The sequence below is a fragment of the Sceloporus occidentalis genome, unplaced genomic scaffold (assembly GCF_023333645.1).
Source record: "Sceloporus occidentalis isolate IW3139 unplaced genomic scaffold, rSceOcc1.0.p SCAF_70, whole genome shotgun sequence".
NCBI lineage: Eukaryota > Metazoa > Chordata > Lepidosauria > Squamata > Phrynosomatidae > Sceloporus > Sceloporus occidentalis.
Genome location: NW_028317050.1, coordinates 2,429,317 through 2,455,956, shown reverse-complemented (window position 1 = coordinate 2,455,956; position 26,640 = coordinate 2,429,317). Strand labels below are relative to the sequence as shown.

Genomic DNA, 26,640 nt, shown 5'->3' with positions numbered 1-26,640 from the left:
AGGGGCAGCTGAGCCTGCAGCAACTGTGGTCGCAAGTGTTGCAACTGCGACTGGGCCCACCACTCTAGTGGGCCTGGGCGACCCGCAGGGGTTCACTACTTACTTGTGTCTCTTGTACCGCCAAGGGGATGCAGGAACCCAGCGGTGTCACGGCACGTATGTCACATGACCCTGCTGCGCATCTGCTTCCCCTGGGCGGTAAAACAGAAGCAGCGGGCCACTGCAGAAGTCTGTGAGCTGCACAGGGACATTTGCAGTTCAGGTAAGGGGGTGGAAGAGGCTGTATGAATATGTAAGATTGAGTGAATTAATGAGTATCTGTGAAGAAGTGAATGAATATTAAATACACAAATATTTCAAAAAGACTTGGGATTGCTACAGTATGTTTCAGAATACCCAAAAACTGATAAAATTTGTTATTAGCCTCACAAAATATCTCTCCTATCTCTCTGACCAAATTCCCACACTGCCCCCGTTATGGGCACCATCTTAGTACATTTGGTAATATCCTGAGAAGCAAGTTGAAGCTTTTTTTTTCTTAAATATGGTTGTTTACAATACTCTTCTGGGGTTCAGTTTATTATGTGAGGTACTCAGTTGCTGCATTTGATGGGACAATTGGAAAAAATGTGCTCTGGAAGATATATCTGAAAGGTATAACTAATCAAGCCTATGGTAATGTTATAATTTGTTTAATTTCTAAAACCCATAAAACAATTATGCAATCTGACCAATTTTTTTTGATTTATTGAGTTGGGCATAACTTGCACAGAAAAACATGAAATCGTTGTACATCTTGGCAAAATGGCTGGATTACAAGTGCCTAAAAGCTCCTAGTGAAATACCTTTGTCTGCTTTCTAGAAGTATATACTTTGTGGGTGTATTTTTAAGTGATGGTGATGCTATACTTTTTGAAATGCGTTATATAAGTCTAGCGACAAAAATAAATGTTATTTTAGAAACTATAATGGGCATATTCTGATTTGTGCTCTAATAACTAGAGTGTTAGAAACCGTTATCACAAAGGAATTTAAGAATTTTTAGCGCTTAAACATTCTTTAACTTAAAAAGGACGGAGGACGTAATATTAAGTCCCAGCAAAACTACTATTTAAGGGCGAGAACATAATATTATATCCTCCAATACTGTTACTGATCGCTGCTAATTGCAAAAGCACAGACCTCAATCAATTTCACAACTTGTGGGTAATCCAGGGAAGATCATGTCTGTTAAACAATGAGGCAGCACATTGGAGCAATGCCTGATAATTTGTACTGCCCCTTTTAAATGAGGACAGTTGGGAGGTAAGCATGGATACTTGCATAAATTAGGCACATTTAGAATTCTGATTTACAGTAAATTTGGAAGAGTTATAATTATAGGCCGCACATTTGTTTCAGTGACTTTGCCATACCTTTGGCAAACATTAAGACTTATATTTACGCCAAAATGTAAAGCACTTTATTGCACATGGCTCTGTGTTTGTAGTGTTAATTGGGTACTCTGAATTATTTATCGCAGTAAAATCAAGAGGTTTTGAGGACCCTTGTAAAAGAGGAGAGAATGAGTAAATAATACTCTTTGTCTACTAATAATGAGCTGCCACTCAGGTTCTATGTTTTCTTGAAACTGTAATTAATTTATCCCATTTAATTGTAGTCACATTGCATTAAGGTTCACAAGGCTTCTGTATTTTCGTGAACAATAGAGACTTGAGGAGACTATACTAGATAAAATCTCATGATGACATGGATGTCGTCTGGTATTATTGCATTGACTGGGTTTGATGTGCTGCCCTTTAAGGTTTCTCACATTTATATTCTTTTAATTTTTGTCAAGTACATTTCACACGAAAATGCTAATATATGCATTGTATTGTGCTAGTTAGCATAATGAAAAGGAGGGAAAAAAGTGTGAAGAAAATTAGCCCTTTTAAAATTAATGCTGTATTAGTAGATAAAGCATCCAATTAGTATTCAAGCAGACAAAAATGGTAAACAGGAAGCTGTTGGTACTGCTCCAGCTTTCTCTGTCAGATGTAGTTAGTGATTTACCAGTACATAGACTACGTAAATTTATGGATATATACAAAGACTGTATATCTAAGTATTTTATGTGAACTACTCAATTCAACCTATGACCTCTAAACGTCAGAAACATTAGATACAACTTTATTCTTTATTTGTTTATTTAAAGGTGCAGTCATGCCCAATATATTTGCTTCACTGCCCCTTGTCTTATATTTGCTTTCCTGGTAGCTGCTTCATGTTTTCTGTCAGGCAACAAAGGCTGTTTTTCTGAATTGAACCTAGAAGGTTCTGGGCTACTGATATGAGTACCTTCTGAACATGCGAACGTATCAGATCATAAAAGGAACTGGAGCTGATGGAGCTATGTAGACTATTTCACATAAAAACACCTTGCAAAGTGCAGGGGCTGTAAGGCCTCAATACAAAACAAAACAAAATATTGATGCAACCTGTATATACCTATATTTTATATATACATTACGATTTATATTACCTGATTTTTGTCTCCTCTTAGGTAATGTTCCTGACATCCTGATTGGTCTGACATGCCTCGAATTTTGTGGGGTTTAATTCCTTTTTATGTCATCTCCCTGCTGTGCCCAGTGCCAAAGGGACTAGAAGATAATTCTAATAACGCTTCAACCCACCGTGGATCTACAGATGGCCCCTGCTACGATGCCAAACAAAGGCCAAAGTACTGCATACCAGATTTTATCAATGTGGCTCTGGGGCAAGAGGTAAAAACATCCAATACTTGTGGGCGTTCCCCCCAGAAACTTTGCTATTTCCTAGACGCCACAAATGTGACATCACGTAGGTGTCAACTGTGTGATCAAAAAAAATCAGAGACTTCCTATCCTCCTTCATACATGACTGACACAGATGCTGAAACATGTTGGCGGTCAGAAAGTGGAATTACATTTCCTCAAAATGTTACCTTAACTCTTCCTTTAGGCCGTAGATTTGAGTTAGTTTATGTGAGCTTACGATTTTGTTCTCCTCGTCCTGATTCCATGGCAATCTATAAATCTATGGACAATGGAAAGACATGGATTCCATTCCAGTACTATTCTACTCACTGTCGTCGGGTGTATAATCAACCAACCACAAGTGCCATTACAAAACCCATGCAGCATGAAGCTACATGTACTGACTTCCAAACTGGAGTCAAACCTCTCACTAAAGGACTTGTAGCATTCATGCCATTGGCAGGCCGTCCTTCAGCCCGTAGATTTGAATACAGCCCTGTTTTGCAAGACTGGGTAACTGCTACAGATATTCGTGTGGTCTTTAATCGCCTTCATCATGGCAAAAAAATGGAGATTCGGAGGAAGACAGCTTTCTATGGTGTCTCTGAGCTACAGGTTGGTGGCAGGTGTAAATGTAATGGTCATGCATCCCGCTGCATTGATGGAAAAGAGGGACTTACTTGTGAGTGTCAGCACAATACAATTGGTCCAGAATGTGATGCCTGCAAACCATTCTACTATGACAGGCCCTGGCAGAGAGCAACACCAAGCAACGCACATGAGTGTGTGGGTAAGTTTTTTGTACATTTGTAGATCAAAGGGATGCTGATTTTCTTTTGATAATGCAGAAAAACATTATTTTTTAACGTAAGCAAGTCCAAGATACTGCATGAAAATAAATTAGTAAATTGCATTATAGAAGTTTTCAGGATATGACATATAATTGATATTTCGCACTATAACATTTGAACAGATTTTCCTCTTTAAATCCATTGAAAGTACTTGTCAAAAATAGATATCAATACTGTATATTTAACTGTATATTGGCCACCCTCTTAAGTTAACTTAAGCATATGACTTAACTTGGTTTACAAGCAATTAAATATTGCAGTATATTGTTCAAACCCTACAGCGGGCATAAATAAGAATAGTAATAGTAACTGATTTAGACTGAATCGTTTCATACCTATTAAAGTACTAGATGAAAGATCAGACAATACTTGCATCTGGGCAGTGATTTTCACTGTTTTATAATTAATTTAGGGAAGCATTTTGAATTGTACATGTTATTCTAAATTCACATATCTGTAGAAGTTATCGTCCTTAATTAGGTTTTCATTTTTAGATTACCATATTTAACACTGGTGGATCAGTAAAAAGAGAGACTTTGTATTGAAGAAGAAATAAAATAAATATCCATTCATAAAAAAGTAGACAGGAGCAATATACTAAAAAGTAGAGGGGCGCAAGTGTATTTATGGTATATTTATTGCGTCCCTCTACTTTTTCATTATTGTTCATTTAAGGATTTCCCCTTTTTTGGGAAGAGGCAGCGTTTATTGAAAATATTAAGAATATAATTAGTCATTTTCATTGATAGTTTTTATTTGAGGAGAGTTTTATCTAGTGTTTCGTATATCATTCACCTTAGTTATAATTCATTTTGGAATTACCATTTCATATCATTTAATTTAACCCCTTAATGACAAAGCCCGTACATGTACGGGCTCAAAATGCATTGTTTTCAATGGGTTTTGGGACCGCCCATTGTCCTTAAGGGGTTAAACTTGGTTTTGTTATTTTACCTCCCAATTTGTTTATTTTTAAGTGCTACGTTATTTGTTTCTAGTGTTAACAATATATACATGTGTTACAAGAATTTTTTTGACGAAAAATATGTTAAAAAAATGTGCTTAAAAGATTAACAACTTTTCAGACAAAAATGTGATCATTAGACACATACTGATTTGCTGGGGGCCAGGACACAGTTTTCTCGGTGGCAGGCTGGGCTGGTTTTCATAGTTTTGCTGTAGTTACATTTAGAGCAGATCAGCGATCAGATTTTAATTTTGATTTTCTACTGTTGTAAAAGAAAATGTGATTTTTCTCTTTAACAGAAATATTTAAACATGGCACTAAAAGGGTGAAACGCATGATGAATATATATAATTATTTGTTTACAAATAGCGAGGGCAGAATGATGTGACACTTACAAATGTGTCTCGTTAAAGCAATTCAATATAATAGTATATCACATCAAAACAAATATCATATTAATCATTAAGATGCCTTTTTACTGATTTCTCATCACATCTCCAGCTTGTGAGTGCAACTTGCATTCCCATCGTTGTCGCTTTAACATGGAGCTGTACAAGCTTTCCGGTCGAAAAAGTGGAGGCATATGCTCAAATTGCCGGCACAACACTGCTGGGCGTCATTGTCACTACTGTAAGCAGGGATACAAACGGGACATGAGTAAACCTATTAATAGTCGAAAGGCCTGTAAACGTAAGTATTATAACCTTTACTTTACCTGTATAATTTCTCTATAGTCTCAAAAGCAACATAAAATGTATTCAGAAAACCATGTGTTTTTAACTGTAAAATAGCCACTTTTGAGTCCTTTTTGTTAATACATACTTAATTAACACATAAATAAGCTGCTAAGAAATAGTTCTCCCCCAGTTCCAAATTTTACTGTAGCTGATTCCATTCCATTCATTGATACATCATTGTATGCTATAGTGTTATTTCAGACTCATTTCCCCCTCAATTAGAATGCAAATGATTAACAAAAATATTATGATGCTATAATTCCCAAAGGATGATCCCCACTATTTTAAATACCAAGTAAGTAAGAAACAATAATATACATATGGATGTGATCAGCAAATAAGATTGGTAAACTGTCTGTCTTTGTAGCTAGATATTGCTTGGTACACAAACATAAACACACAAGGCTAGACTTACATCCTTACATTTTTACAAATTTTCTATATAGATACACTCACTAACCACTTTATTAGTTACACCTTGCTAGTAACAGGTTGGACCCCCTTTTTGGCTTCAGAACTGCCTTCATTTTTTGTGGAATACATTCCTTAGATATTTTCGTCCATATGGGCATGATGGCATCATGACGTTTCATGAGCAAGCAATAAAAATCGTTGCTCGAAAACGAATGGGCCAAAAACGAACACTAATAGTTTTTGGCCCATTTGCATATATAAACATATAATGTCACTGTACACTGGTGGCTGCAAACAGTTGAGGCTTAGATGACATGTTCACACTTAATGTCTTATTTCCAGTTGCTTGTTATGAAAGCCGTATGTGGAGCCAAGAGAGGATTATGGAAAATTATGAGGCTACTTGACGATTCCTCCATGAAACGAGCAATGCTTTTCTTGTCGCCTACTTTGTTCTGCCTGATTAGAAAGCCAACACTCTTGTTTTAGTTGAAGTAACTTGAATTTGAAGTACTTTACACTATTAATAGTAAGGACATTCAAAGTGCTGCTTTGCTTGTGTGGCAATAAAATGAACTCACACTGGATACTAAAAATGAATGTCTTTGCTGGTTACATCTATTCTGGTTATATTCACAATAATGTACACAGAAGTCCAAGTTCAGTTACAATTGCCTTGTGCATTATGTAAACACTGGGCTGCCCATGTGTTATAAGTACTGTGAATTATTTGTTCATTATACTGGCAATACTATATGTTTGTACTTAAATGTATATAATTAGAAGGAGAAGGGCTTAACACTTGAACAGTCCAAGTTATATATTAGAAAAAAAATATTGAAATTAATAGAAGATTATTTTATAATGTTAACATTAGTATAACATCAACTCATAGCCTAGATTTCAGTTACAAACTGGGAATTTACAATACAGAAATCAATACCAGGGTGCTGGAATAATTTGTTCGCATTCACCTAGTTCAGTGATTTAGTGACCCAAAACACTTTTGACAAAATACCCAGTAAACACTGTTTAGTCTGGAAAAAACCCAGTGGACATTTATCCCGCCCAACTCCAATAGCCCTTAACTGATTACCCCTGCATGACTTCAATGTGAGTTATTACTGTCATAAATAAAGTAATCAAATCATGTTTTTCCAGCCTGCCAGTGTCATCCAATAGGAGCAATAAATGCAATATGCAACCAGACAACAGGCCATTGTCAGTGCAAAAGTGGTGTCACTGGAATGACCTGTAATCGCTGTGCTCAAGGATTTCAACAAAGCCGATCTGCACACATGCCTTGCGTCCGTAAGTACTAAAAGTGTATGTCACTCTCTAGAAACAGTGGGCCGTACGCACACCTCCCAATTGTCCCTCCAAAAACCTCTGCGCCTGTTTCATCTCCTGATGTCCATCTTTTCTAGGAGCTCAGAATGTTTGCAGGGTATGAGTGTATCGCAGTTCTCTACATAATTAAAAGCCAGAATAATAATAATAATAAAATGTTTTTAGAAATTAAATTGTGTTAATAAAAAAACATTATTTTTCATCTATAATCCATACTCAGTAACGTAAATAGTTAGTTATAGATCATAACTTAAGGACAACCTTAAGGACAATGGGCGGTCCCAAAACCCATTGAAAACAATGCATTTTAAGCCCGTACATGTAGGGGCTTTGTCATTAAGGGGTTAACATAGAAAGTCTTCATAAGGCTTCACCCCCTAGCCTCTCCTCTAATGAAACTGTTCCATTTTGGTGATTTTAAATTATTGGTAGGTGTGCTTATTTTAAAGGCTGCTACCACAGATTTCAAGGAGTATATCGTGATGGGTAAATTTATATAGCAATCAAAATTATAGAATTTTGGTAATAATGATGTGTTTCTCAACTGGAGCCAAAGATATTTTAGGGGGCCACAGGAAAAACATGTAATAGGTAGCCACAGCATATGGTCGGTATGGACCATAGAGAAACAACATGTATTGTACTTAAAATGCTTGGTAATGCTTAAAATGCTTAGTAATGCCAGAAAACATACCAATTACTGGAGATGTAAGCTAACAATATTGAATGTCGGGAAGTGGGCCAGTTTTCTTCTTTTGGCATTAATTAGTTTTAATTTAAAATACTCAAGTATGTGGATCATTTGAAGAAGCTGCATAATTATTTGAAAGTTTGTTTCCATTACCTGCTGAATTTGGCTATTTCGGCCTGGATAGTAACATAGTAACATAGTAACATAGTTCATAAGGTTGAAAAAAGACCAAAGTCCATCAAGTTCAACCTATATACATATTGTGTCCCTACTGTGTTGATCCAGAGGAAGGCAAAAAAACCCTTATGAAGCAGATGCCAATTGCCCCATACCAGGGGGAAAATTCCTTCCCTGGCAATCAGAATAAATCCCTGGATCAACGTTCTGTCCCTATTAATCTAATATCCATAACTTGTAATATTATTGCTTTCAAGAAACACGTCCAGGCTCCTTTTGAACTCTTTTATTGAGTTTACCATAACCACTTCCTCTGGCAGAGAGTGCCATAATCTCACCGCTCTTACTGTAAAGAACCCCCGTCTGTGCTGGTGTAGAAACCTTCTTTCCTCCAGCCGTAGAGGATGTCCCCTTGTTATAGATACAGTCCTGGGTATAAATAGGTCCTGGGAGTGATCTCTGTACTGTCCCCTTATATATTTATACATAGTTATTAAGTCCCCCCTAAGCCGTCTTTTTTCCAAACTAAATAACCCCAATTCTGATAATCTTTCTGGGTACTGTAGTCCTCCCATTCCCCTTATTACTCTGGTTGCCCGTCTTTGAACCCTCTCCAGCTCCACTATATCTTTCTTGTACACTGGTGCCCAGTACTGTACACAGTATTCCATGTGTGGTCTGACTAGTGACTTGTACAGGGGTAGAATTATTTCCTTGTCGTGGGCATCTATGCCCCTTTTGATGCACCCCATGATTTTATTTGCCTTAGCAGCAGCTGCCTGACACTGGTCGCTACAGGTAAATTTACTGTTAACTAAAACTCCTAAGTCCTTTTCCATGTCAGTCGTCCCCAGTGTTTTCCCATTTAATACATATTCCCAGCCTGGATTTTTCTTCCCCATGTGCATAACCTTACATTTATCTGTGTTGAACCTCATCTGCCACATCCCAGCCCAAGCCTCCAACCTATGCAGATCCATTTGTAATCGTGCGCTGTCCTCTATTGTGTTAACCACGTTACAGAGCTTAGTATCGTCTGCAAAGATTGATACTTTACTATGCAATCCCTCTACAAGGTCATTAATAAATATATTAAAAAGAATAGGACCCAAAACTGACCCCTGTGGTACCCCACTAGCAACAGTCACCCACTCAGAGTATGTACCATTAATAACCACCCTCTGTTTCCTATCACTGAGCCAGTTACTTACCCACATACACACATTCTCCCCCAGCCCAAGCATTTTCATTTTATGTACGAGCCTTTTATGTGGCACCGTATCAAATGCTTTGGAAAAATCAAGATATACGACATCCAGCGATTCACCCCGATCCAGGATAATGGTCCCCGGTCCTGCCATTCTAGTCCAAGTTAAGCTAGGCCAGAATCCTTTGCTGAGCACTATTGCAGGGGTTGGTTTGCAGCTAGGAGCCAGTTAAAAAAATGTAGGAGCCAATTCCTCCCCAGTAATATATTTACTTTCATTTATTATGCCCTGGTCTGCAGTTTAAGGATGTTTATTGAGGCAATAGGACATAAAACACACCTTTCTTTAGTGCTGCCTCAATTTGTACTGCAGATGGTAAGGGGCATTTTACACCAAGACTCAAGCTTGTATGTTTAACCATTAGTCTTACACACACACACTAACACCTTACAGTAACACACTCACACACTAACATTCTACACTCATGTACATACACACTAAAACCAAACACTAATACACACACTATATGCTGACATTCACACTCATACTGATGCCTTACTGTAACATACACAACACTGTGCATGCCAACACCACATAGTAACATAGTAACATAGTTCATAAGGTTGAAAAAAGACCAAAGTCCATCAAGTTCAACCTATATACATATTGTGTCCCTACTGTGTTGATCCAGAGGATCCAGAAGCCGTCTTTTTTCCAAACTAAATAACCCTAATTCTGATAATCACATTCATATACACATACACACACAACCCAACACAATTCACATACTATTTCTAACACTAAACATATATAAAAACACACTCTAACACTATGCACATATAAACACTTAATCTGGCACTACAATATAGTAGACATGCTGACTCTGACACTACACCCTGACACTATAGTATACACATATACACACTGACTACAGCAGTATACAGTTAGATACTTACACTCTGACACTACAGTATACACTCACATAAACTATTCACCTCTCACCTCGTTCTTCCATTGTGAATCTGGTACCCTTCACTCTCCTGCAGGGGCACGGGTGCCGTGAGGTGCCTATTGGGGTGACATTAGGTGGATTACGGCACCGCTTCACCACATTTCCGCAGGAAATTGTAGGGTGCCACATTCACAATGGCAGCCCTGGTCAATGTTTACCCCCTTGTTCCACAAACTCTTGAATAGTGGTTTTCTAGTCACCCTGGCGACCTAGTGCACAGGGTTTGTCAAGCCCTGCCCTATTGCCCTCCCTGGTACCAGAATTCTTGCTCTTGTGGGTCTTGAGTGGAGAGTGGAAGGGAAATTGGACAGGACCCAATGACATTCACCTGCCTGGAGAGAAAAGAAACTGACCAGGGGAAGCAGGGCTTCTCTTCAAGACCCTGTGTAGAGTCCCCAGGCAGGGGAAAATTGTTTGGGTTGATAATGCATAATGTGCATAGACAAGCCATTTGGGCAAAAAATTGTGTTGCAAATAAGCCTTTAAAGGGCACTGACAAGGCTTGGGTAACCACATTTTATTTATTTATATACCGTATTGGCTCGGATATAGGCCGCACTTTTTCCCCCCACTTTAAGTCTTTAAAGTGGGGGTGCGGCCTATATTCGGGGTCTAGCGCCCGACGCCCGGGACATGCAGTCCCGGGCGCCGGGCAGGCAGCGGGGTTAGGATACAGATCCCCCGCAGCGGTGCAGGGGACCTGCATTCTACTCCCCGATACGCTCAGACAGCCTCCCCTGCCAGCACTTTCCACGGGGGGGGGGTGCCGGCATGGGAGGTTGTCTAAGCGCATCGTGCGGTTGTCTAACCGCACGATGCGTTTTACCTCTGGCCCCCCGCCTGACTTACCGGAGCAGACTCCCGGGTGTCTTGAGGGGCCGGCGGGGGACATCTACGCAATACGCGTATACAACTTCCGGTGCCGGCACATCCGGCACCGGAAGTTGTATACGCGTATTGCGTAGATGTCCCCCGCCGGCCTCGCAAGACACCCGGGAGTCAGCTCCGGTAAGTCGGGGGGCAGAGGAGGACAGTGGCAGCATATCTCGGGGAGGGAGGAGGACAGTGGCAGCATATCTCGGGGGGGGGACAGTGCAGCATATCTCGGGGGGGGGGCGGACAGTGGTAGCATATCTCGGGGAGGGAGGACAGTGACAGCATATCTCGAGGGGGGGGCAGAGTGGCAGCATGTTTTTTTGGTGCTTTTTTTAAGAAAAAAACTTTTTCTTTAAAAAAGCACCAAACTTTTAGGGTGCGGCCTATATACGGGGGCGGCCTATATCCGAGCCAATACGGTATTTATATTTCTCATATACACACTGTTTCACATATGCACATACCGTCACATACACATGAAATACATGTTATACTATAAAATTTATTAGGAAGCCTTGGGAACCATGTTGATTGCAGAATTCATTTTATAATAAGCATACATTAATTACCAGACACAAGCAGTCTCAGACAAATAACCCTCTTCATTAGCAGACATGAGCAGTTTCAGACAATTAACCCCCTCTATTACCAGGCATGAGCAGACAAACAAACACAAACAGACAAACACAGTCACATATCACACAGCGGGTTTGTTACCTGGTGCTGGCTGCAGCTTACACTGAGCTCCATATGGAGGGGGGAGGGGGCTTCTGAACTCTCAGCCAATCAGGAGAGTTGAGAAATCTCTCTTAATTGGCTGATACCTCCTTCACCATAGTGAGGGCTCATCATCCAGCCCCCTCTAATTAGTGGTCCAGTTTAGAACTTTTTTGGTTCCCTAATTGGGCTCCCCAGGACAGACTCATGGCGGCCCTGGTTACATGTACTGTATTCTGGCTATTTCTTTAACAGAAATTCCTTATTTAACGGTCAAATGACATTAACTGCCAAAATGCAAAACTCCTAATGTTGATTTATTTGGTCATATTTAGAAATATGAGTAACAAAAATGTGCATTGTGGTCCAAGCATACAGTTAGGGCACTTTAGAAACTATGATTATCTCATGCATAGCTTCCTTCTAGCTGCTTGAAAAACATTTTCTAGGAAATATTCTTATGTATCTTGGCTGCAGTTAGGCATAAATCAGTTTAGCAAGACATAAATGTTTTGCAAGTCTATCAGTAAGTGTTTTGTGGCAATAAGTAAGTGAAATGAACTACATTTGTACTTCCCCCCATTTATGTCCCACTGGATGATGAAATGAAGAAAAAAAAGGGATCTCTTTTTTTTAAAATGCAATGTATAGAATGACAAAAAATGACAAACACATGTGCATACATCCTTTAAATATTACAATTACTACCAATGGGGATGCAAAATCTCTAATTACAATAGAGAAGATACATTTGCTTTTTCAATGTAGATACCATATTAAATGCTATATTAAACTTAAATAATAAATGTGTAAAAGGGCAAAGTTATATCTGAAGCAGAACATGACTTACTGTCACCTAGGGCGCATATTCAACAGGCCATCCATGTATTGTGAAACATGTGGGTTTATCCTCCTTAACGTATACAGCCTATAAATAGATGAATATGATCTGCATAATGTCCTTCCCTCCTTACATGCATAGCTCTCAAAAACACTATTCCCTTTGATAACTAAAATGTCATGTTTACAATGAACATTAAACTATTTTTTTCTTGTTTCTTTCTAGGCATACAGGAAGAGATGACAACCACAACAGCTTATCCTCTGGAATGGAAAGCAGGTATAATACCCTTTACTGGCCTTGTTCTGTTAAAGTAAGAATCATGGCTCCATGCAGGTTGATAAATCATATTTTACTATTCAAAGGTACAGAATGCCAGTCCTACTGCAAACCATCCCATAGTCGTGTGCACATGAGCCTACGTAAATATTGCAAAAAGGACTATGGTAAGTAAGAAAAAATATTGCTTTTATTGTATATTCTGTTTGGAAAACCTGAATATAAGACTACCCTATGGGAAAAAAGCTTTACTAGTAAATATTAATTCATATGTAAACTATTTTTTTTTATATTTAATAAAAACTATGAGAAAAAATCATTTCTTGTTTTTATTCCATTTTATGTGCCAACCTGTCCCCCAGTTATGCACATCTGCGTCTAGTTATGCACATCTGCCCCCAGATTTGCCTTATACCCCCCTATATGCCACTCTGCCTCCCTGATATGCCTTATACCCCCTATTTTCCACTCTGCCTCCCTGATATGCGTTATACCCTCTATATGCCACTCTGTCCCTCTGATATGCTACTCTGCCCCCAGATATGCCTTATACCCCACTATATTCCACTCTGACCCTCTCCCCGACTTGCCAATGCATTCCTGTGCTTCAGACTCCCTGGTGTCTAGTGGGGGCAGCAGGTGAATGTCGGCACGATGGGCGTAGACAACCTCTGCTGCTACCCGGGCTTCTATGACTGAGCCAGTGCTAAATAAGAAGGTCATGTGATGCCGGCGCTCTACCGTAGAAGCCCCAGCTGCAACGGAGGATGTCCAGATGTTCACCGGCTCCCAGAGAGATGGATCCAGGTCCCCTGCAGAGCTTGCGGGGATATGGATCTTAGTCTAGTATCTGAGGTCTGATTATAAGACGACCTTGAATATAAGATGAGGGGTATTTGAAAAAAAACCTTGTCTTATATTCGAGCAAATACTGTATATAGGTTATAGCTATGCCCTATTAGGAGTAATTTTTATACTGTATATTCTGTACATTGCATAACCAGTTGGATTGCATGATGTTTAGTAAAAAGGGGGTTGTCCCACACGGTGTCACCTTGACTTCTATAATGTGTACTTTAAAATGGTGTAATGATTGTGCTGTAGACAGTTTAACAACCACCACTGGCATGTTTTCATTTGGATCCAGAGTCAGTATCTCTTAAAAACTGTGATTAAGGCAACTGCTTCTCTAACCTAAAGGCCTTGAGGTGCAGTTCCAGACTGCTAAAGGCTTTGCTAGTTTATAATATCCCAGACCAAAGCAATATTAATTTTTAATTGTATAAAGCATCAAAATAAAACAGCAAATTGTATGATGCAATAATACATGTACCTTTTTGTTAGTTAAAATAAATACAATTCATTCACCGAACAGTCCATTTAACAGTATATATTATTACAATAATGGCCTGTGACAAAAATGCCTTAAATGTATCCGCTGGATAAGAGTTGATTACTTTGGCAGTAATTCTAAAATGTAAACAGTTATGAAGACTAGTGATAATACTTAGTATCAAAGGCTGACATTTTTCATTAAGCCTAAAGTATTTAAATGAGATCTAATAGCCCTTTTGCTTACGAGTTTTACGTTTTTAGATGCAAATAAATAAGTTGGAACGACTGCATTCCTGACCTTTTCTTCCTCACCCTACTCTGTTTGAATCAATGTTCTCCCAGCAGGACTTTTTCTTGATCCCACAAGCACGGCTAGGATAAGATGACTGAAGGATCATCATTTCATAGGATTATTTAAATCCATGGCTTTGGGAAAATGAGGATGTTAGGGTGGGAAGCAAAGTGTGCACTGAAAAGCAGAGCGTGCTTGGGAGATGACCAAGAAGTTTTAGTCCAAGCCCTGCTGAGTTTGAAGAATGATTTTTAACAGCACAAAGGGATTTATCAAGTTAAGCTGATTTTCTCTTGATGGTGAGAACAGGAGGGCAAATATATTGAGGTGAGGGCAAAGACTAGGTTTAGCCTGATCAGCAAATTTGTCAGAAACATAATTTTTTATAATAACATTATGATTATTTGTATGATTTTAAATGTTTGAGTTTTTTTCAAATCTTGTTTTATTTTTTTTATCACACATCTTTGTGGCTTTATGGTCCAGACATTTAACATAACAGTTATGTTGTATCTTACTGGCAGAAAATGAGTACATTTTTTCAGTTAAAGAGTGGCCTGTGATGCATTAAATAGCAATGAGTTCCAGGCCAAGTTCTCTGTAATTAAAGGCATAAGAGGCCCTCCAGCATTTCTCTAAAAGAAGAGGAACATAAGGAAAAGAGGAATTTCTTGTGATTGATTGTCTTTGTGTCAAGACTAATAAAACTAAACAGTCTTTACACAAGTGACGACCAACTGATGAAACTAAAGGCGTGAAGCCACAAGTTAAGTGTGTGCAGCCACCCAAGGTGTGTGTATATGTTAACATGCCAACTATAAATCTTCAGAAATGCTGCCTATTTTCTAAAACTGTAAGACAATTCTACAAATTGTATATACTGTGTACCTCTAAAATGCTCTATTAATAAATAGGCATAATCTGCTCAAGGGACATAAAGACTGTTATATGGTTTCTTATATTATAACTACCGTATATTCTGGCGTATAAGACGACTGGGCGTATAAGACGACCCCCAACTTTTCCAGTTAAAATATAGAGTTTGGGCTATACTCGCCGTATAAGACTACCCCTCTACCCAGCATACAACAACCAGCCAATCACGGCCCTTACACTGCCCTTACACACACACACACACACACACACACACACACACACACACACACATACGCCTGTCCATACATACACATTTATACATACATACGGTATATATACATGTCTATATATATATATATATACACACCAGCTTACAAACACACAAATACCTACACTGCTCTTACACACACCTGACCATACACATACACTGACCATCTCACACCAACATACATACACTGCACTCACACCCCTTTCTCCCCATCTCTTACCTTTCTCATCTTCTATCTTCTTTCTTCCATCCAGTTGTGGGAGCGCGAGGTCTGTCATTTCAGACCTCTGCTTTACTGCTCCCTCATCACTACGCGCCGGCAATCAATGCCGAGCGCCGGGACATGACGTCATCCCCGCGCTCGGCATTAATAGCCGGCGCGTACTGATTAGGGAGCAGGGAAGCCGAGGTCTGAAGTGCCAGACCTCGAGCTCCCTAATGTTGGGCTAGTTAGAGGGAAGTCATGATCTCCATAACCAGCCCTGCTGATCAGGGATAGTTGGGTAGATCAAGATCTTGCACCTACTTCGGCGCGGCCCTGAAGACCTCGCCCCTCCCCTAGAGATTCGTGGCTTCGTGGGAATCTCCGGCTCGGTAAGTGCCCGGTACTCGGTTAGTACCCGGCGTATAAGACGACCCCAGACTTTTGAGATTTTCTGGGGTTAAAAAGTCGTCTTATACGCCGGAATATACGGTACCTCCACCATTACTTAATTGTGTGAGGGTGATGCAGGTAATAATAAAGCAACATCTTGCAATTTGTAAACCCTAGAATATTTTCTTTGAAGATCAGATTCCCTTTCCATTTATAAGTACATCTGCATTCAAATCTTAAAGGTTCTAGGGTCAACTTTAGGGTAAGCAGTCACAACTGGACTCCTCCACTGTTTTTTAAGTATAGCCTAATTTCAACTCTGAAATACCCACAATCGCATCATTTGGCAGAGGGTCAATAATCTGCATCAACGACTTGTTGCCTACAAGTGAAACATCCACCCGGAGTTTAAACACCAGTATCGGAATCAAGGTCCTTCTATCGATATATACAATGATAAGGATTACAGATTTACATTTGGGCTATCTCCCTGGAGCGGTATTGATTGTCCATTTGCCTTTTCAGGTCTCCTTGACTAAATTCTTAAAACAAAGAGTCTTTGTGGCACCTAAAGGACAAATATAAAAAATGATAAACCTAGATAAGGACACAGCGTTTTAACACTTATCAATCAAAATTAAAATAGTTGCTGTTTATAAAGTTAAATATATGCTCCCCATAAATTAATTAGTTAATTGCAATGAAGAATGACACATTCACTTTTTGCTGCCACTGAAAATAATTTAATAAAAGTGGAGCAGGGGTACATAATGCAGCCACACGTATAGATTCCTGTTTAATTTCTTTTTAAATGGGAAAAACCCAAGCTCATGAGAAACTTGTAATGACCTACATATGTTTTTTTTATAATGAGCTAGAATTCAATAATTACTGTTCATAAAGTGAAAAACATACCCTCTATAAGCAGGGGGGGGGTGAATTACATTAATCATTATTAAACTTGGATACATTATTTAATCCAAAGTGGTGCAGTATTATTAATTCATAAGAAAAAAAAGACAATATTCAATACCAGTATAATATGATATTACAAATTACAGCGAAGGACATTCTGAGCATCCCTCTGTTTGGTTAACTACCAGAAGTGTGTTTACTTGCCAAGGACTTGAGGCAGGATTTACAGAATGGATAAATGCTGTGCCCCAGATTTGGGATTTCTATGCAATCGTTTTGCTGAATGGAAGTTAGACAGGACTAGCTTAGGCATACTGAAGGACTTTTCTGCCAAATGTTTACTGGCTTACTTTATAAATGTAACAAAATTAATATCAGTGTAGTGGAGACCCCAATATATCATAAATAAGAATACATTAAGTTAAAAATAATAATACATTCCCAGAGTATAGCAGCACCCAGAATGACACAGGGGAAAGAAAAAAGAGAAAATATATAGTGGAGAACATTCAAACTAATAAAAATTAAAAGAGGAATGTGTCTATGCTCTCACAAAACTTCAGAGATGATAAGGCTCTTGATAAAACCACATCTTTACTTCCATGATCAATGGGGCATGCACATGAATACAATGTCCAAAAAACAGCATATACAAGTCCTTAAGATCTTCCTCTTGGGTTCTAAACGTTCCTATAAAGTGCTTTGTGTTTCTTAAAGTGCTAGATAGATCTCTTAGATAGTATATGTAGATGATGGAAAACTCCTTTAAAGTGAGTTGTGTTTCTTTAAGATGCTATGTGCATCCTCAAGGCACTGTATAGAAGCCCCTTACTTTAATTAAAGTGCTGGATGCCTTGATTCAAAAGCATATGGCCATCCAAAATAAACAGATAAATAAATATTTAACTTTTTACAATTTTTTTTAAACATGCCACCAAAAAAACTCTTAGAAATCATGTAAAGATGTGAGTTTTCAGAGTCATAAGATGACCTACCTCTTTCCTCAAACGTAACACCTTCGAGTTTGGCTAGTTTTCCAACTGCCATAAAAACCACCACATAAGTGTCAGAATTGGCTATTAAGCATTATGGCCTTTTTGGCCTCTTGTGGGCAGTGTTTTTTTTTTTAAACTCAAAGACTTGATTAACACGAGTTTACAGCAGATTCCATTGAATAACATGAGATTAGCTGAACTGAAACCAAGACAGAGCGATACAGAGGACAATTTGCATCAACTTCACATTGAGTTGACTAAGCAAGCTACAGCAACATCTAACAAACAAGCTGGAAAACTGCAAAATTTTGAGGATACCAACCTTCCAGAGTCAATTCACACTTTGACTTATTACGAGAGCAGCACCCAACACCAGTTAGCAGTTCCCAGTTCTATAGAGAAAGACCAATGTAAGTGTAGTTAATTGGTGAGAGCACTAACACACATAATTGTGAACAGTTACAGATAAAAGCAATCAATATTTAGTAATGATAAAAATAAACAATGATAAAAATGGATATTACACAAGAATTTAAAATTCATATAATTTAACAAAAAAACAAAACATCCATCTCACCAAATAGGTTCCCTCAGATCTTGTGGTAGAATAGGTGTAAATAAAATTGAATACATAAATATATGAATGGTGGCTGGGGGGAAAAATTAATAAAAATAAAAGAATGTAAATTATATAAAAATAAATGGGGAAAAAAGTGAAAAAAATATTAATAAAAGAATCTATATTTGGAGAATGAAGTTGTAAATAACGGATGTGTAGATTGACTAAAGTGAACATTTTAAAATGAAAAAACTACGCATAGTGGAAAGTTAGTGCAGTATAAAAATTTTTAAAATGCCTACTATCGAGGTACCCGAATTTTCACACAATAAATAATTACCTTTATCAAAAGGCATAAAGCTATATATATTATAGAATGTGTGTAGAGTATAGATCAGGTATGTTGAGGCAGACAAGAGATAAAGATTAGAGACATGCTGAACTACCCTAGACTCCCTTTAAAAAGATATGATGTGGAAACATAGTATTAATTGGTATAACAACTTGAAGAAGTGGAAGTAAAGGAGTTTTGGCTATACATTTTAAACCTCTCAGACAGCTCCGCAGATAGATTATGTTGCTGCTTGTGCAGGATCAAGAATCTTTGATGTTATACTGTTGACCAGTTTGACTGGAGCTTTAGGATGTGATGATCTTATTTTTAAGTGTTTTGGTCTCTCTTTAGGGGACACATGAGTTGCATTTAAAGAAGCCTCTGCACAGCCCAAAATGATCCTGTTGTCATGGGTTACTCTTTGTATTTAAGTAGCTGTGATCTATAAATATTGTGAATGGTGTCTATGTCCTTATCCAAGAGCAAGAATCTTTCCAAGATCTTTTACCTTGGAAACAGGATTTGAGATGTTGAACTTGTAAGTCAACAACCTCTAGACAATTCCATCTGAATCTTTGAAACTGGTCTTTAGGCATAATTTTTTTTTTAGACTAGGTCAGAAATGGCAACTACTAACGGAAATATAGCCATTTACATCAAGGAGTATGAGATAATCGTAGTCTTGATGTTGTTGTTTTTAATGTACATAATGTACTGTGGACTCCAAATCATGAAGATATTGTCGATGTAACTATAATAACATATGATGGATGGATAATCCACATATGGTTGTTTTCCCAGTTGGCCATAAAAAAGTTGTGGTAACAGGGTAAAAATTTTGTTTGCAGGAAGAAACCTCTGTTGAACCAGCTATTATTGTAGGATGAAGTTGATGCTCTCTAAGATGAATTGTGCCTGGTCAGCTGGCATTGAGGTATCGTTATTGAGCAGTTCTTTTATTGCTCAAATTCTGATTTGTGTTGAATGTTTGTATATATGGTGATTCCTAAGTCAGAGAGACAAAGCATGTTAGGTTATCATGTTGTTCTGACATATAATGCACTGTGCGATATAATCCTGCTGCTGGCCTTTTAATGGAAACAAATAAATCTTTGATTTTACTACTCTATAGCAGAGTGCGATTGGATTGATTTAAGACAGCTGTTCATGGGTACGCACTGGCCACTGAGTGGAGGAGTTGATTTGTGCATTGATATATAGTGATTGAAGATGTCCATAGTGTCTTTCAAATAGGACTTAAATTTCATTCTCTTGGTATAGGAGAACATTAATATATTTTTTTATTTTTTAATATAATTTAAATTTTTTATTTTTTCCAGCCACCATTCATAAATTTGTGTATTCATTTACACCCATTCTACCACCATACACTGCTTTCATTTTATATTTACAATAGTACTATAATTCTCCTGGCTTCTTCCCTATTTCGTGTACACCCCCATAGTTAGTGTAATACCCTTACCATTTTTAACATCTACTCTTCCTTAAATTCCCTATACACATTTGTTTGAACATAACAGCAGTTGGTCACATATAGCATTATGTTGTGATCTTATAACATCTAATTCCAGTGTTTTTCTTGTTTTACTCACTCTTCATGACAACTAGGATGGCTAGCCCCTCCTTCAACACACCTCTACCCTTGCCATTTAACTCCTTGAAAAATGGCTATGGCGCTTGCGCTGCCAGTGTAAAAAGTGCTGCCAGTGTATTGCATAAAGATTTTGTTTGCCATCCATTATTTATTCATGTATTAGAAACAACCAGAGAATTGCAAGACTGCCTGTCTTAATTTTTTTCATGAAAACACACAATCCTTTCTCGATTCGCATTAGACGGATGCACCAGATGAAGTCCAGATGTAAAAGTTCCAAATTGAAAAATGTGCAACCCCAAATGTAGCCTTTTAGGCCCCAAACCACCCAACAAACCTATGCGTGGGTGGTATCGCTGTACTCAAGAGATGTTGCTGAATATGTATTTGGGTGTTGTTTGAAAATGACACACACCAGGAAATGTAAATTCATACTTGAATTATAAAAAATACTACCACAAAATCTGGTAGTAGGATTAGTGGATGGAAAGAGTAAAAATACTAGCATTAGAAATACCCTGGGTGTCTAGTTTTCAAACATATATGCGTACAAAAATGTTTTTAAAAGCTGCTCTGTCCTTAAGGAGTTAATGGATACGCTCAATGAAATGATAAAAGATGTCTAAAACACAGAGATAAATAATGCTTAATGACAAATCCTAATAACGTTTCTTTCTATGGTGGGAACACATATTGGATTGCTCTACTTTATATTATCGGATGAAACATGTCAGGTTTGCTTAAATCCAAAAATAAACTGCCTTTAAAAAGGTCACTAGTGCCTGGTTTGTAAACTGAATACTAATTAAAGTTGGTTGACAAACCCAATGGAACAGCTCCAGTTTCTCGGATACATTGTGTTCTAGAAATATTGATAGACCAGAAATAGTGCTTTATGAATAATATGAATATGAATATGTTAGCTGTCAGATTGGTTAGTGAAAGTTGTGATCTTTATATACTGGTATATGCCACATTTGAGATAACATTACAACAAACACAAATAAAGGAACAATATAACATATGTGTATAACTTATTTTGTATAGTCTAGCTTATACTTTTACATTTGCATATAACAGGAGCTGTACTTGCTCTACTGGGACCACTATATCCAAATATAGCTTTTGTTTAGGGACTTGGAATTTCTACATATTTGGTAATAAAGATATGGATATAAGGTGCTTTGGTTTAAACATGTTTGGGTATAATATAAACTCTAAAAGACCAGATGTGCTTTTGTAGACTTTTTTCACATAAAAGTGATGTTCTGTCTGCAGGAATGTTCACACAAGACCAATAATTAAAAATGCACAAAACTATCAGTATCTCTAATAAAGAGATTTTACGCAAAGAAATAATGGAGATCACATAATATTAATTGGAAAAATAGATCCCAGCTTTGCATGTATAGATAAATTGAAATTCATATGTGTACTAAGCACTGAAGGTATAGATCAAATAAACAGAATCAGACATACAAATCCTGTATTTGCAGGTATACAATAATAATTTATGGAAACATAGCATAGCAGATATAGATCAACAGAATAACACAAAAACTAAGTTTTGTAAGTATGGATCAACTGGAATTCACATAAAAACTCAGCATTAAAGGTATAGATAAAACCCCCTAAATTACAAGCATAGTTTACAGGTTGCACACTCTATAGGCCAGCCCTGACGTCCACACTGCCCTCATAGAACCTTACTAGCACCCAAATTACACACACATGACTTGCCATCTTTGTCCCCAAACAGCCCAGCATGAGTCAACTTTGCCTGCCCTGTGCCATCTTTGCCCCATAAATACACTGCCTGTGCCATCTTTGTCCCATAAAGACCCTGCTTGTGCCATCTTTGCCTTTCCACAAATCAATTACACATCTATGATCAGGGCTGGTGCAAGGATTTTTGCCACCCTAGGCAAAACATAATATTGCTGCCTCCTGGCTCCACACCCACTTATACCCCACCTCTTTTAATGCTTGTTACCTTGTTTAATGCTTGTTTTTGTCAAGTTTAGGCAGGCGCCTACTTTGCCTATAGGTGGCACCGGCCCTGCTCGCTTCCACTCCTCCCCATAGTGACCACGACCCGCTTCCGCGGTTACTGAGTGACCGCAGCCAGCGCCTCGCGGCTGCAGCCTGCACTGCCTGTGTGGCTGCCTGCCTCCCATCCAGTGACCGCGAGCCGCGGCTGGCGGTTCACCGCTGCAGGCTGCGCGGCTGCCAGGGCCAGACTGGGACTGAAAAGCAGCCCTGGAAACATTTGGAGACCAGCCCCATATAGTTTATCTCGCGGTCGAGCTCTTGTACCTACACGTACCCCTTATACATACCCGAGTCACACTATTTGCCATACAAATAACTATAAAACATTCTTTTTATCAAATTGTTTGTATTAAAATGCCAGAAAGCAAAAGTGTTAAAAGGCCCTAATAAATTAAATACATTAAATACATTAGACATAATGGAATCAAAACATTTGCTACTGCAAACATTTTTAGATGAAAGAGTTCCATTTTATTAAGTGGAACAAATCAGTGATCACATTATTCTTCACAATATTCTTGTAAGAAACTTTTATTTCTTTATGAATTCATGTAAACTATTTTATTTAATAAAAGCTATGGTTTTTGTTTTTATTTGCCAACCTGCTCCCCCCTGTAATGCACATCTGCCCCCAGGCTTGCCACTCTGCCCCCAGAAATGCCTTATACCCTCCTATATGCCACTCTGCCCCATTATTTGCTTTTTAACCCCCTCTATGCCACTCTGTCTCTAGAAGTGGCATAAAGGGGGTTAAAAGCCATATCATGGGGCAGAGTGGCATATAGGAGGGTATAAGGCATTTCTGGGGGCAGAGTGGCAAGCCTGGGGGCAGATGTGCATTACAGGGGGGAGCAGGTTGGCAAATAAAAACAAAAACCATAGCTTTTATTAAATAAAATAGTTTACATGAATTAATAAAGAAATAAAAGTTAAATAATGAAGTTAAAGGGGCCGGCCTGCACGCACTGCGCCGCCCAATGGCTGTGCCTTAGCACTTCGTCCCACGTCTTAAAAGGGGTGGGACGAAGGGGTGGTGCCGGCGGCCCAAGAAGGCTGCCCGGCTGTCGCTTTCAATCCCACTCGCAGATGCTCAGCGGCTGATTTGAATGTTGGTCTGCTGGCCGCGCGGCCCACGGACCAACCGGCCCACTGGGAAATTTCCTGGTATCCCGTTGGGCCAGTCCGGGCGCCTACTTTGCCTATGTTTGTCTATGATACACGCTAACACTTTTACAGTCACTCAATATTTCACACTTTCATTCACACAATCATTTATTCTCACTCATTCATACAAATCATTTACAGATATTCATTAATGCATTCTCACACAATTCATCCACGCATTCATTTATACTCTTACTAATTCACACAATTCACACACACATTAATTCATTAATTCTCTCACTCATTCACACAATTCATCTGTACATGAATTAATTCATTCTCACTCTTTATTTCATTATTCTTACTACCTCAACTCTCACTATCTACCCTCTCCTCCCCTTTTCACTATCTACCCTATCCCCCTTCTCACTATCTACCCTATCCCCCTTCTCACAATCTACACTATATCCCATTCTCACTATCTACCCCCTTCTTACAATCTGACGTCGTCCCCCGTTCCTCACTACCTACCCGCCTTCTCACCATCTACCCTCTGTCTTTTTCTCATTGTCTACCCTCTCTCCCCTTTGTAGTTCACTTACCTTGCAGAAGTCCTGAGGTGGGAGCACAAGGCCTCTGTCTCTCTGCTCTGCTGCAGTGTGCGCTGCTTCACTGCTGAGCGCCGGTATATGACGTCATATTCCGGCACTCAGCATGAAATGCTGGCTACTGCATGTAGAACAAACTAGGTAGCTACTTAACAATAATATGTGCTAAGAATATTTTTGTTAATTTAAGCAAAATAGCAGGAAAACTAACATATTTGCACGTGTGATCCTTACACAAATATATCACAAAAGTGAAAAAAAAAACATGAGAGTTTACTTTTAAGCTTTGACTATGACACATATGTGGAAAACATGTAAGTCTAATTGATGCAGGTGATTCTTCCCCCTCATGTGTGATTCATGTTTGTTTTGAGCATTTAATAACATTTATATGTATATTTTTAATATTGCAAAAGTGTGTCCTCCTACAGTAAAGTTGCACTGACATAGTTTTTAATTATTATTATTAGTTTTCTTTCTATAAGTAACATTGTTTTTTTTTGGCTCTGCAAGACACTGTCAGACAAATAATTAATTTGTTACATGCACTCTTCCCTGAGGGCATAGTTTAGTAGGCAATATATATATGAGTATAATGTGTAATATTAAATATACATTTATATAATGGTGTTTGTGTTATTGCTTACAGTTCTTCGTGCGCAGCTCTTGTCTATGGAGAAGTCTGGAGAGTGGTGGCAATTCACAGCCACAGTGCTAACAGTATATAGGCAGAGGAGGGTGCCCATTCGCCGTGGTGACCAACCTATATGGGTACCTGATCAGGACTTATCATGTGACTGTCTCCGTGTGCAGGTGGGCAAGTCGTACCTAATTATTGGCAATGATGAGGAATCTCCAGACCCAGCCCGACTGATTTTGGATAAGAATAGCCTGGCACTTCCATGGCGTGATGTTTGGGCCCACAAACTGAGACGATTTCAGCAGCAAAACCGTCGTGGAAAATGCAGATTGTCATGATTAGTCTGCTTAGTAATGCAAGTGTTTTAAGTGTCAGTTGTTGTCTCAAAGCAGAACTATGTAGATTGGAGTAATTACCTTGACCTGTTATCCGAACCTTCACATAATTTTATGTGGCTCACTACCTCTATATTACAGAATATATCAACTGTAAATTCTGGCTGAGATATGGAAATATTTGAGTCCAATAAAATATTTAGCCATTATATGTAGATTAAAATGATTCTTGCAAAATTAATTGCAAACATTAAGAAATGTATTACATTGGGTCATGTACTCAGGTGCTCGAGAGTAAAATCATGTTTGTTGTCTTTATACAGAATATACATTTTGTGTGTAGTAATTAATGTATCAATGTTAGATTGATTTAATATAGGATATAAGTGCCCTGCTTTTTGTACAAGGGACATAAAACTAGTGTGTTTTAGTAACCCACCTATTGATTTGTGATCTCCCCAATACCTGGCAAACCATCAGAAGTGAATTTATTTTTGATTACTCAGGAAATCAGTACATGAGTTGGTCAAAATAACATCCATCTTGGGGGGGGGCTATGCTACCAGTTTTTGAAGCAGTTGGCTAACCATACCTTCCAGTATTTTCAAATACAATACAGTGTTTTAAGGTGTGTAGTTAGCCACTCTCTTCCATAAAGAATGATGCTTGGGTTAATATGTAGAGAGTCTTAGGGTCAGCTCATTTAGAAAATTCCCAGATATGGTAACTGGCAACTCCTACCCATTTGTGTCTGTTCATTAGTCCTAGGAGTCCACCCTATTTCATGTGCTTTCTGCCTGCTCTCCATCATAACCCTGTCTAAAGTTTTAGAAATTAAAGCCGCCTATCACAAGTTTTTAATATGTGCTGCTTGAATTGTAAAACATGTTAAGCCCCTTAACGCCCCTATTAGATGTACAGGTACGTCCATAAAAAGGTGCCCCTTAGGGTGTACCTGTATACCATGGAACTTCTCTTGTCAGCAGAAGCCAACTTTATCAACTTTCTACAATAGGAATACCCAAATCCGCCTTCATGCCTTCCCTCTGGAAGGTCTTTTCTAGGGAAAAAGACCTTAGAAGATCTACCCAAAAATTAAATAAATATGAATAAATATAAATAAACATTATAAGGAGACCTGTGATGTCACTGTAACATAAGATGCAAGAGAGATCCCCAATCCTCTATCCACATTGCACAATGTTTGTTTTAGAGAG

At 38.5% G+C, this 26,640-nt stretch overlaps 1 protein-coding gene across 1 annotated transcript; it reads left to right on the top strand.

Annotated features, from left to right (window-relative positions):
- Nucleotides 1-165: 165 nt before the first annotated feature.
- On the top strand, nt 166-25,426 carry LOC149286340 (netrin-1-like). Its single transcript, XM_089494244.1, has 7 exons — nt 166-262; nt 2,635-3,570; nt 5,100-5,288; nt 6,911-7,060; nt 12,847-12,900; nt 12,987-13,067; nt 25,098-25,426. The coding sequence occupies exons 1-7, from the start codon at nt 166-168 to the stop codon at nt 25,424-25,426; spliced, it is 1,836 nt and encodes a 611-aa protein (XP_089350370.1).
- Nucleotides 25,427-26,640: the final 1,214 nt, after the last annotated feature.

What these genes read in the sequence shown, in the direction of transcription:
- LOC149286340 (XM_089494244.1), top strand. Translation starts at nt 166, where the DNA reads ATGACCCTGCTGCGCATCTGCTTCCCCTGGGCGGTAAAACAGAAGCAG. An exon ending in TAGTCGAAAGGCCTGTAAAC is followed by an intron (nt 5,289 to 6,910) that starts GTAAGTATTATA and finishes ATGTTTTTCCAG; the next exon opens with CCTGCCAGTGTCATCCAATA. An exon ending in TCCTCTGGAATGGAAAGCAG is followed by an intron (nt 12,901 to 12,986) that starts GTATAATACCCT and finishes TACTATTCAAAG; the next exon opens with GTACAGAATGCCAGTCCTAC.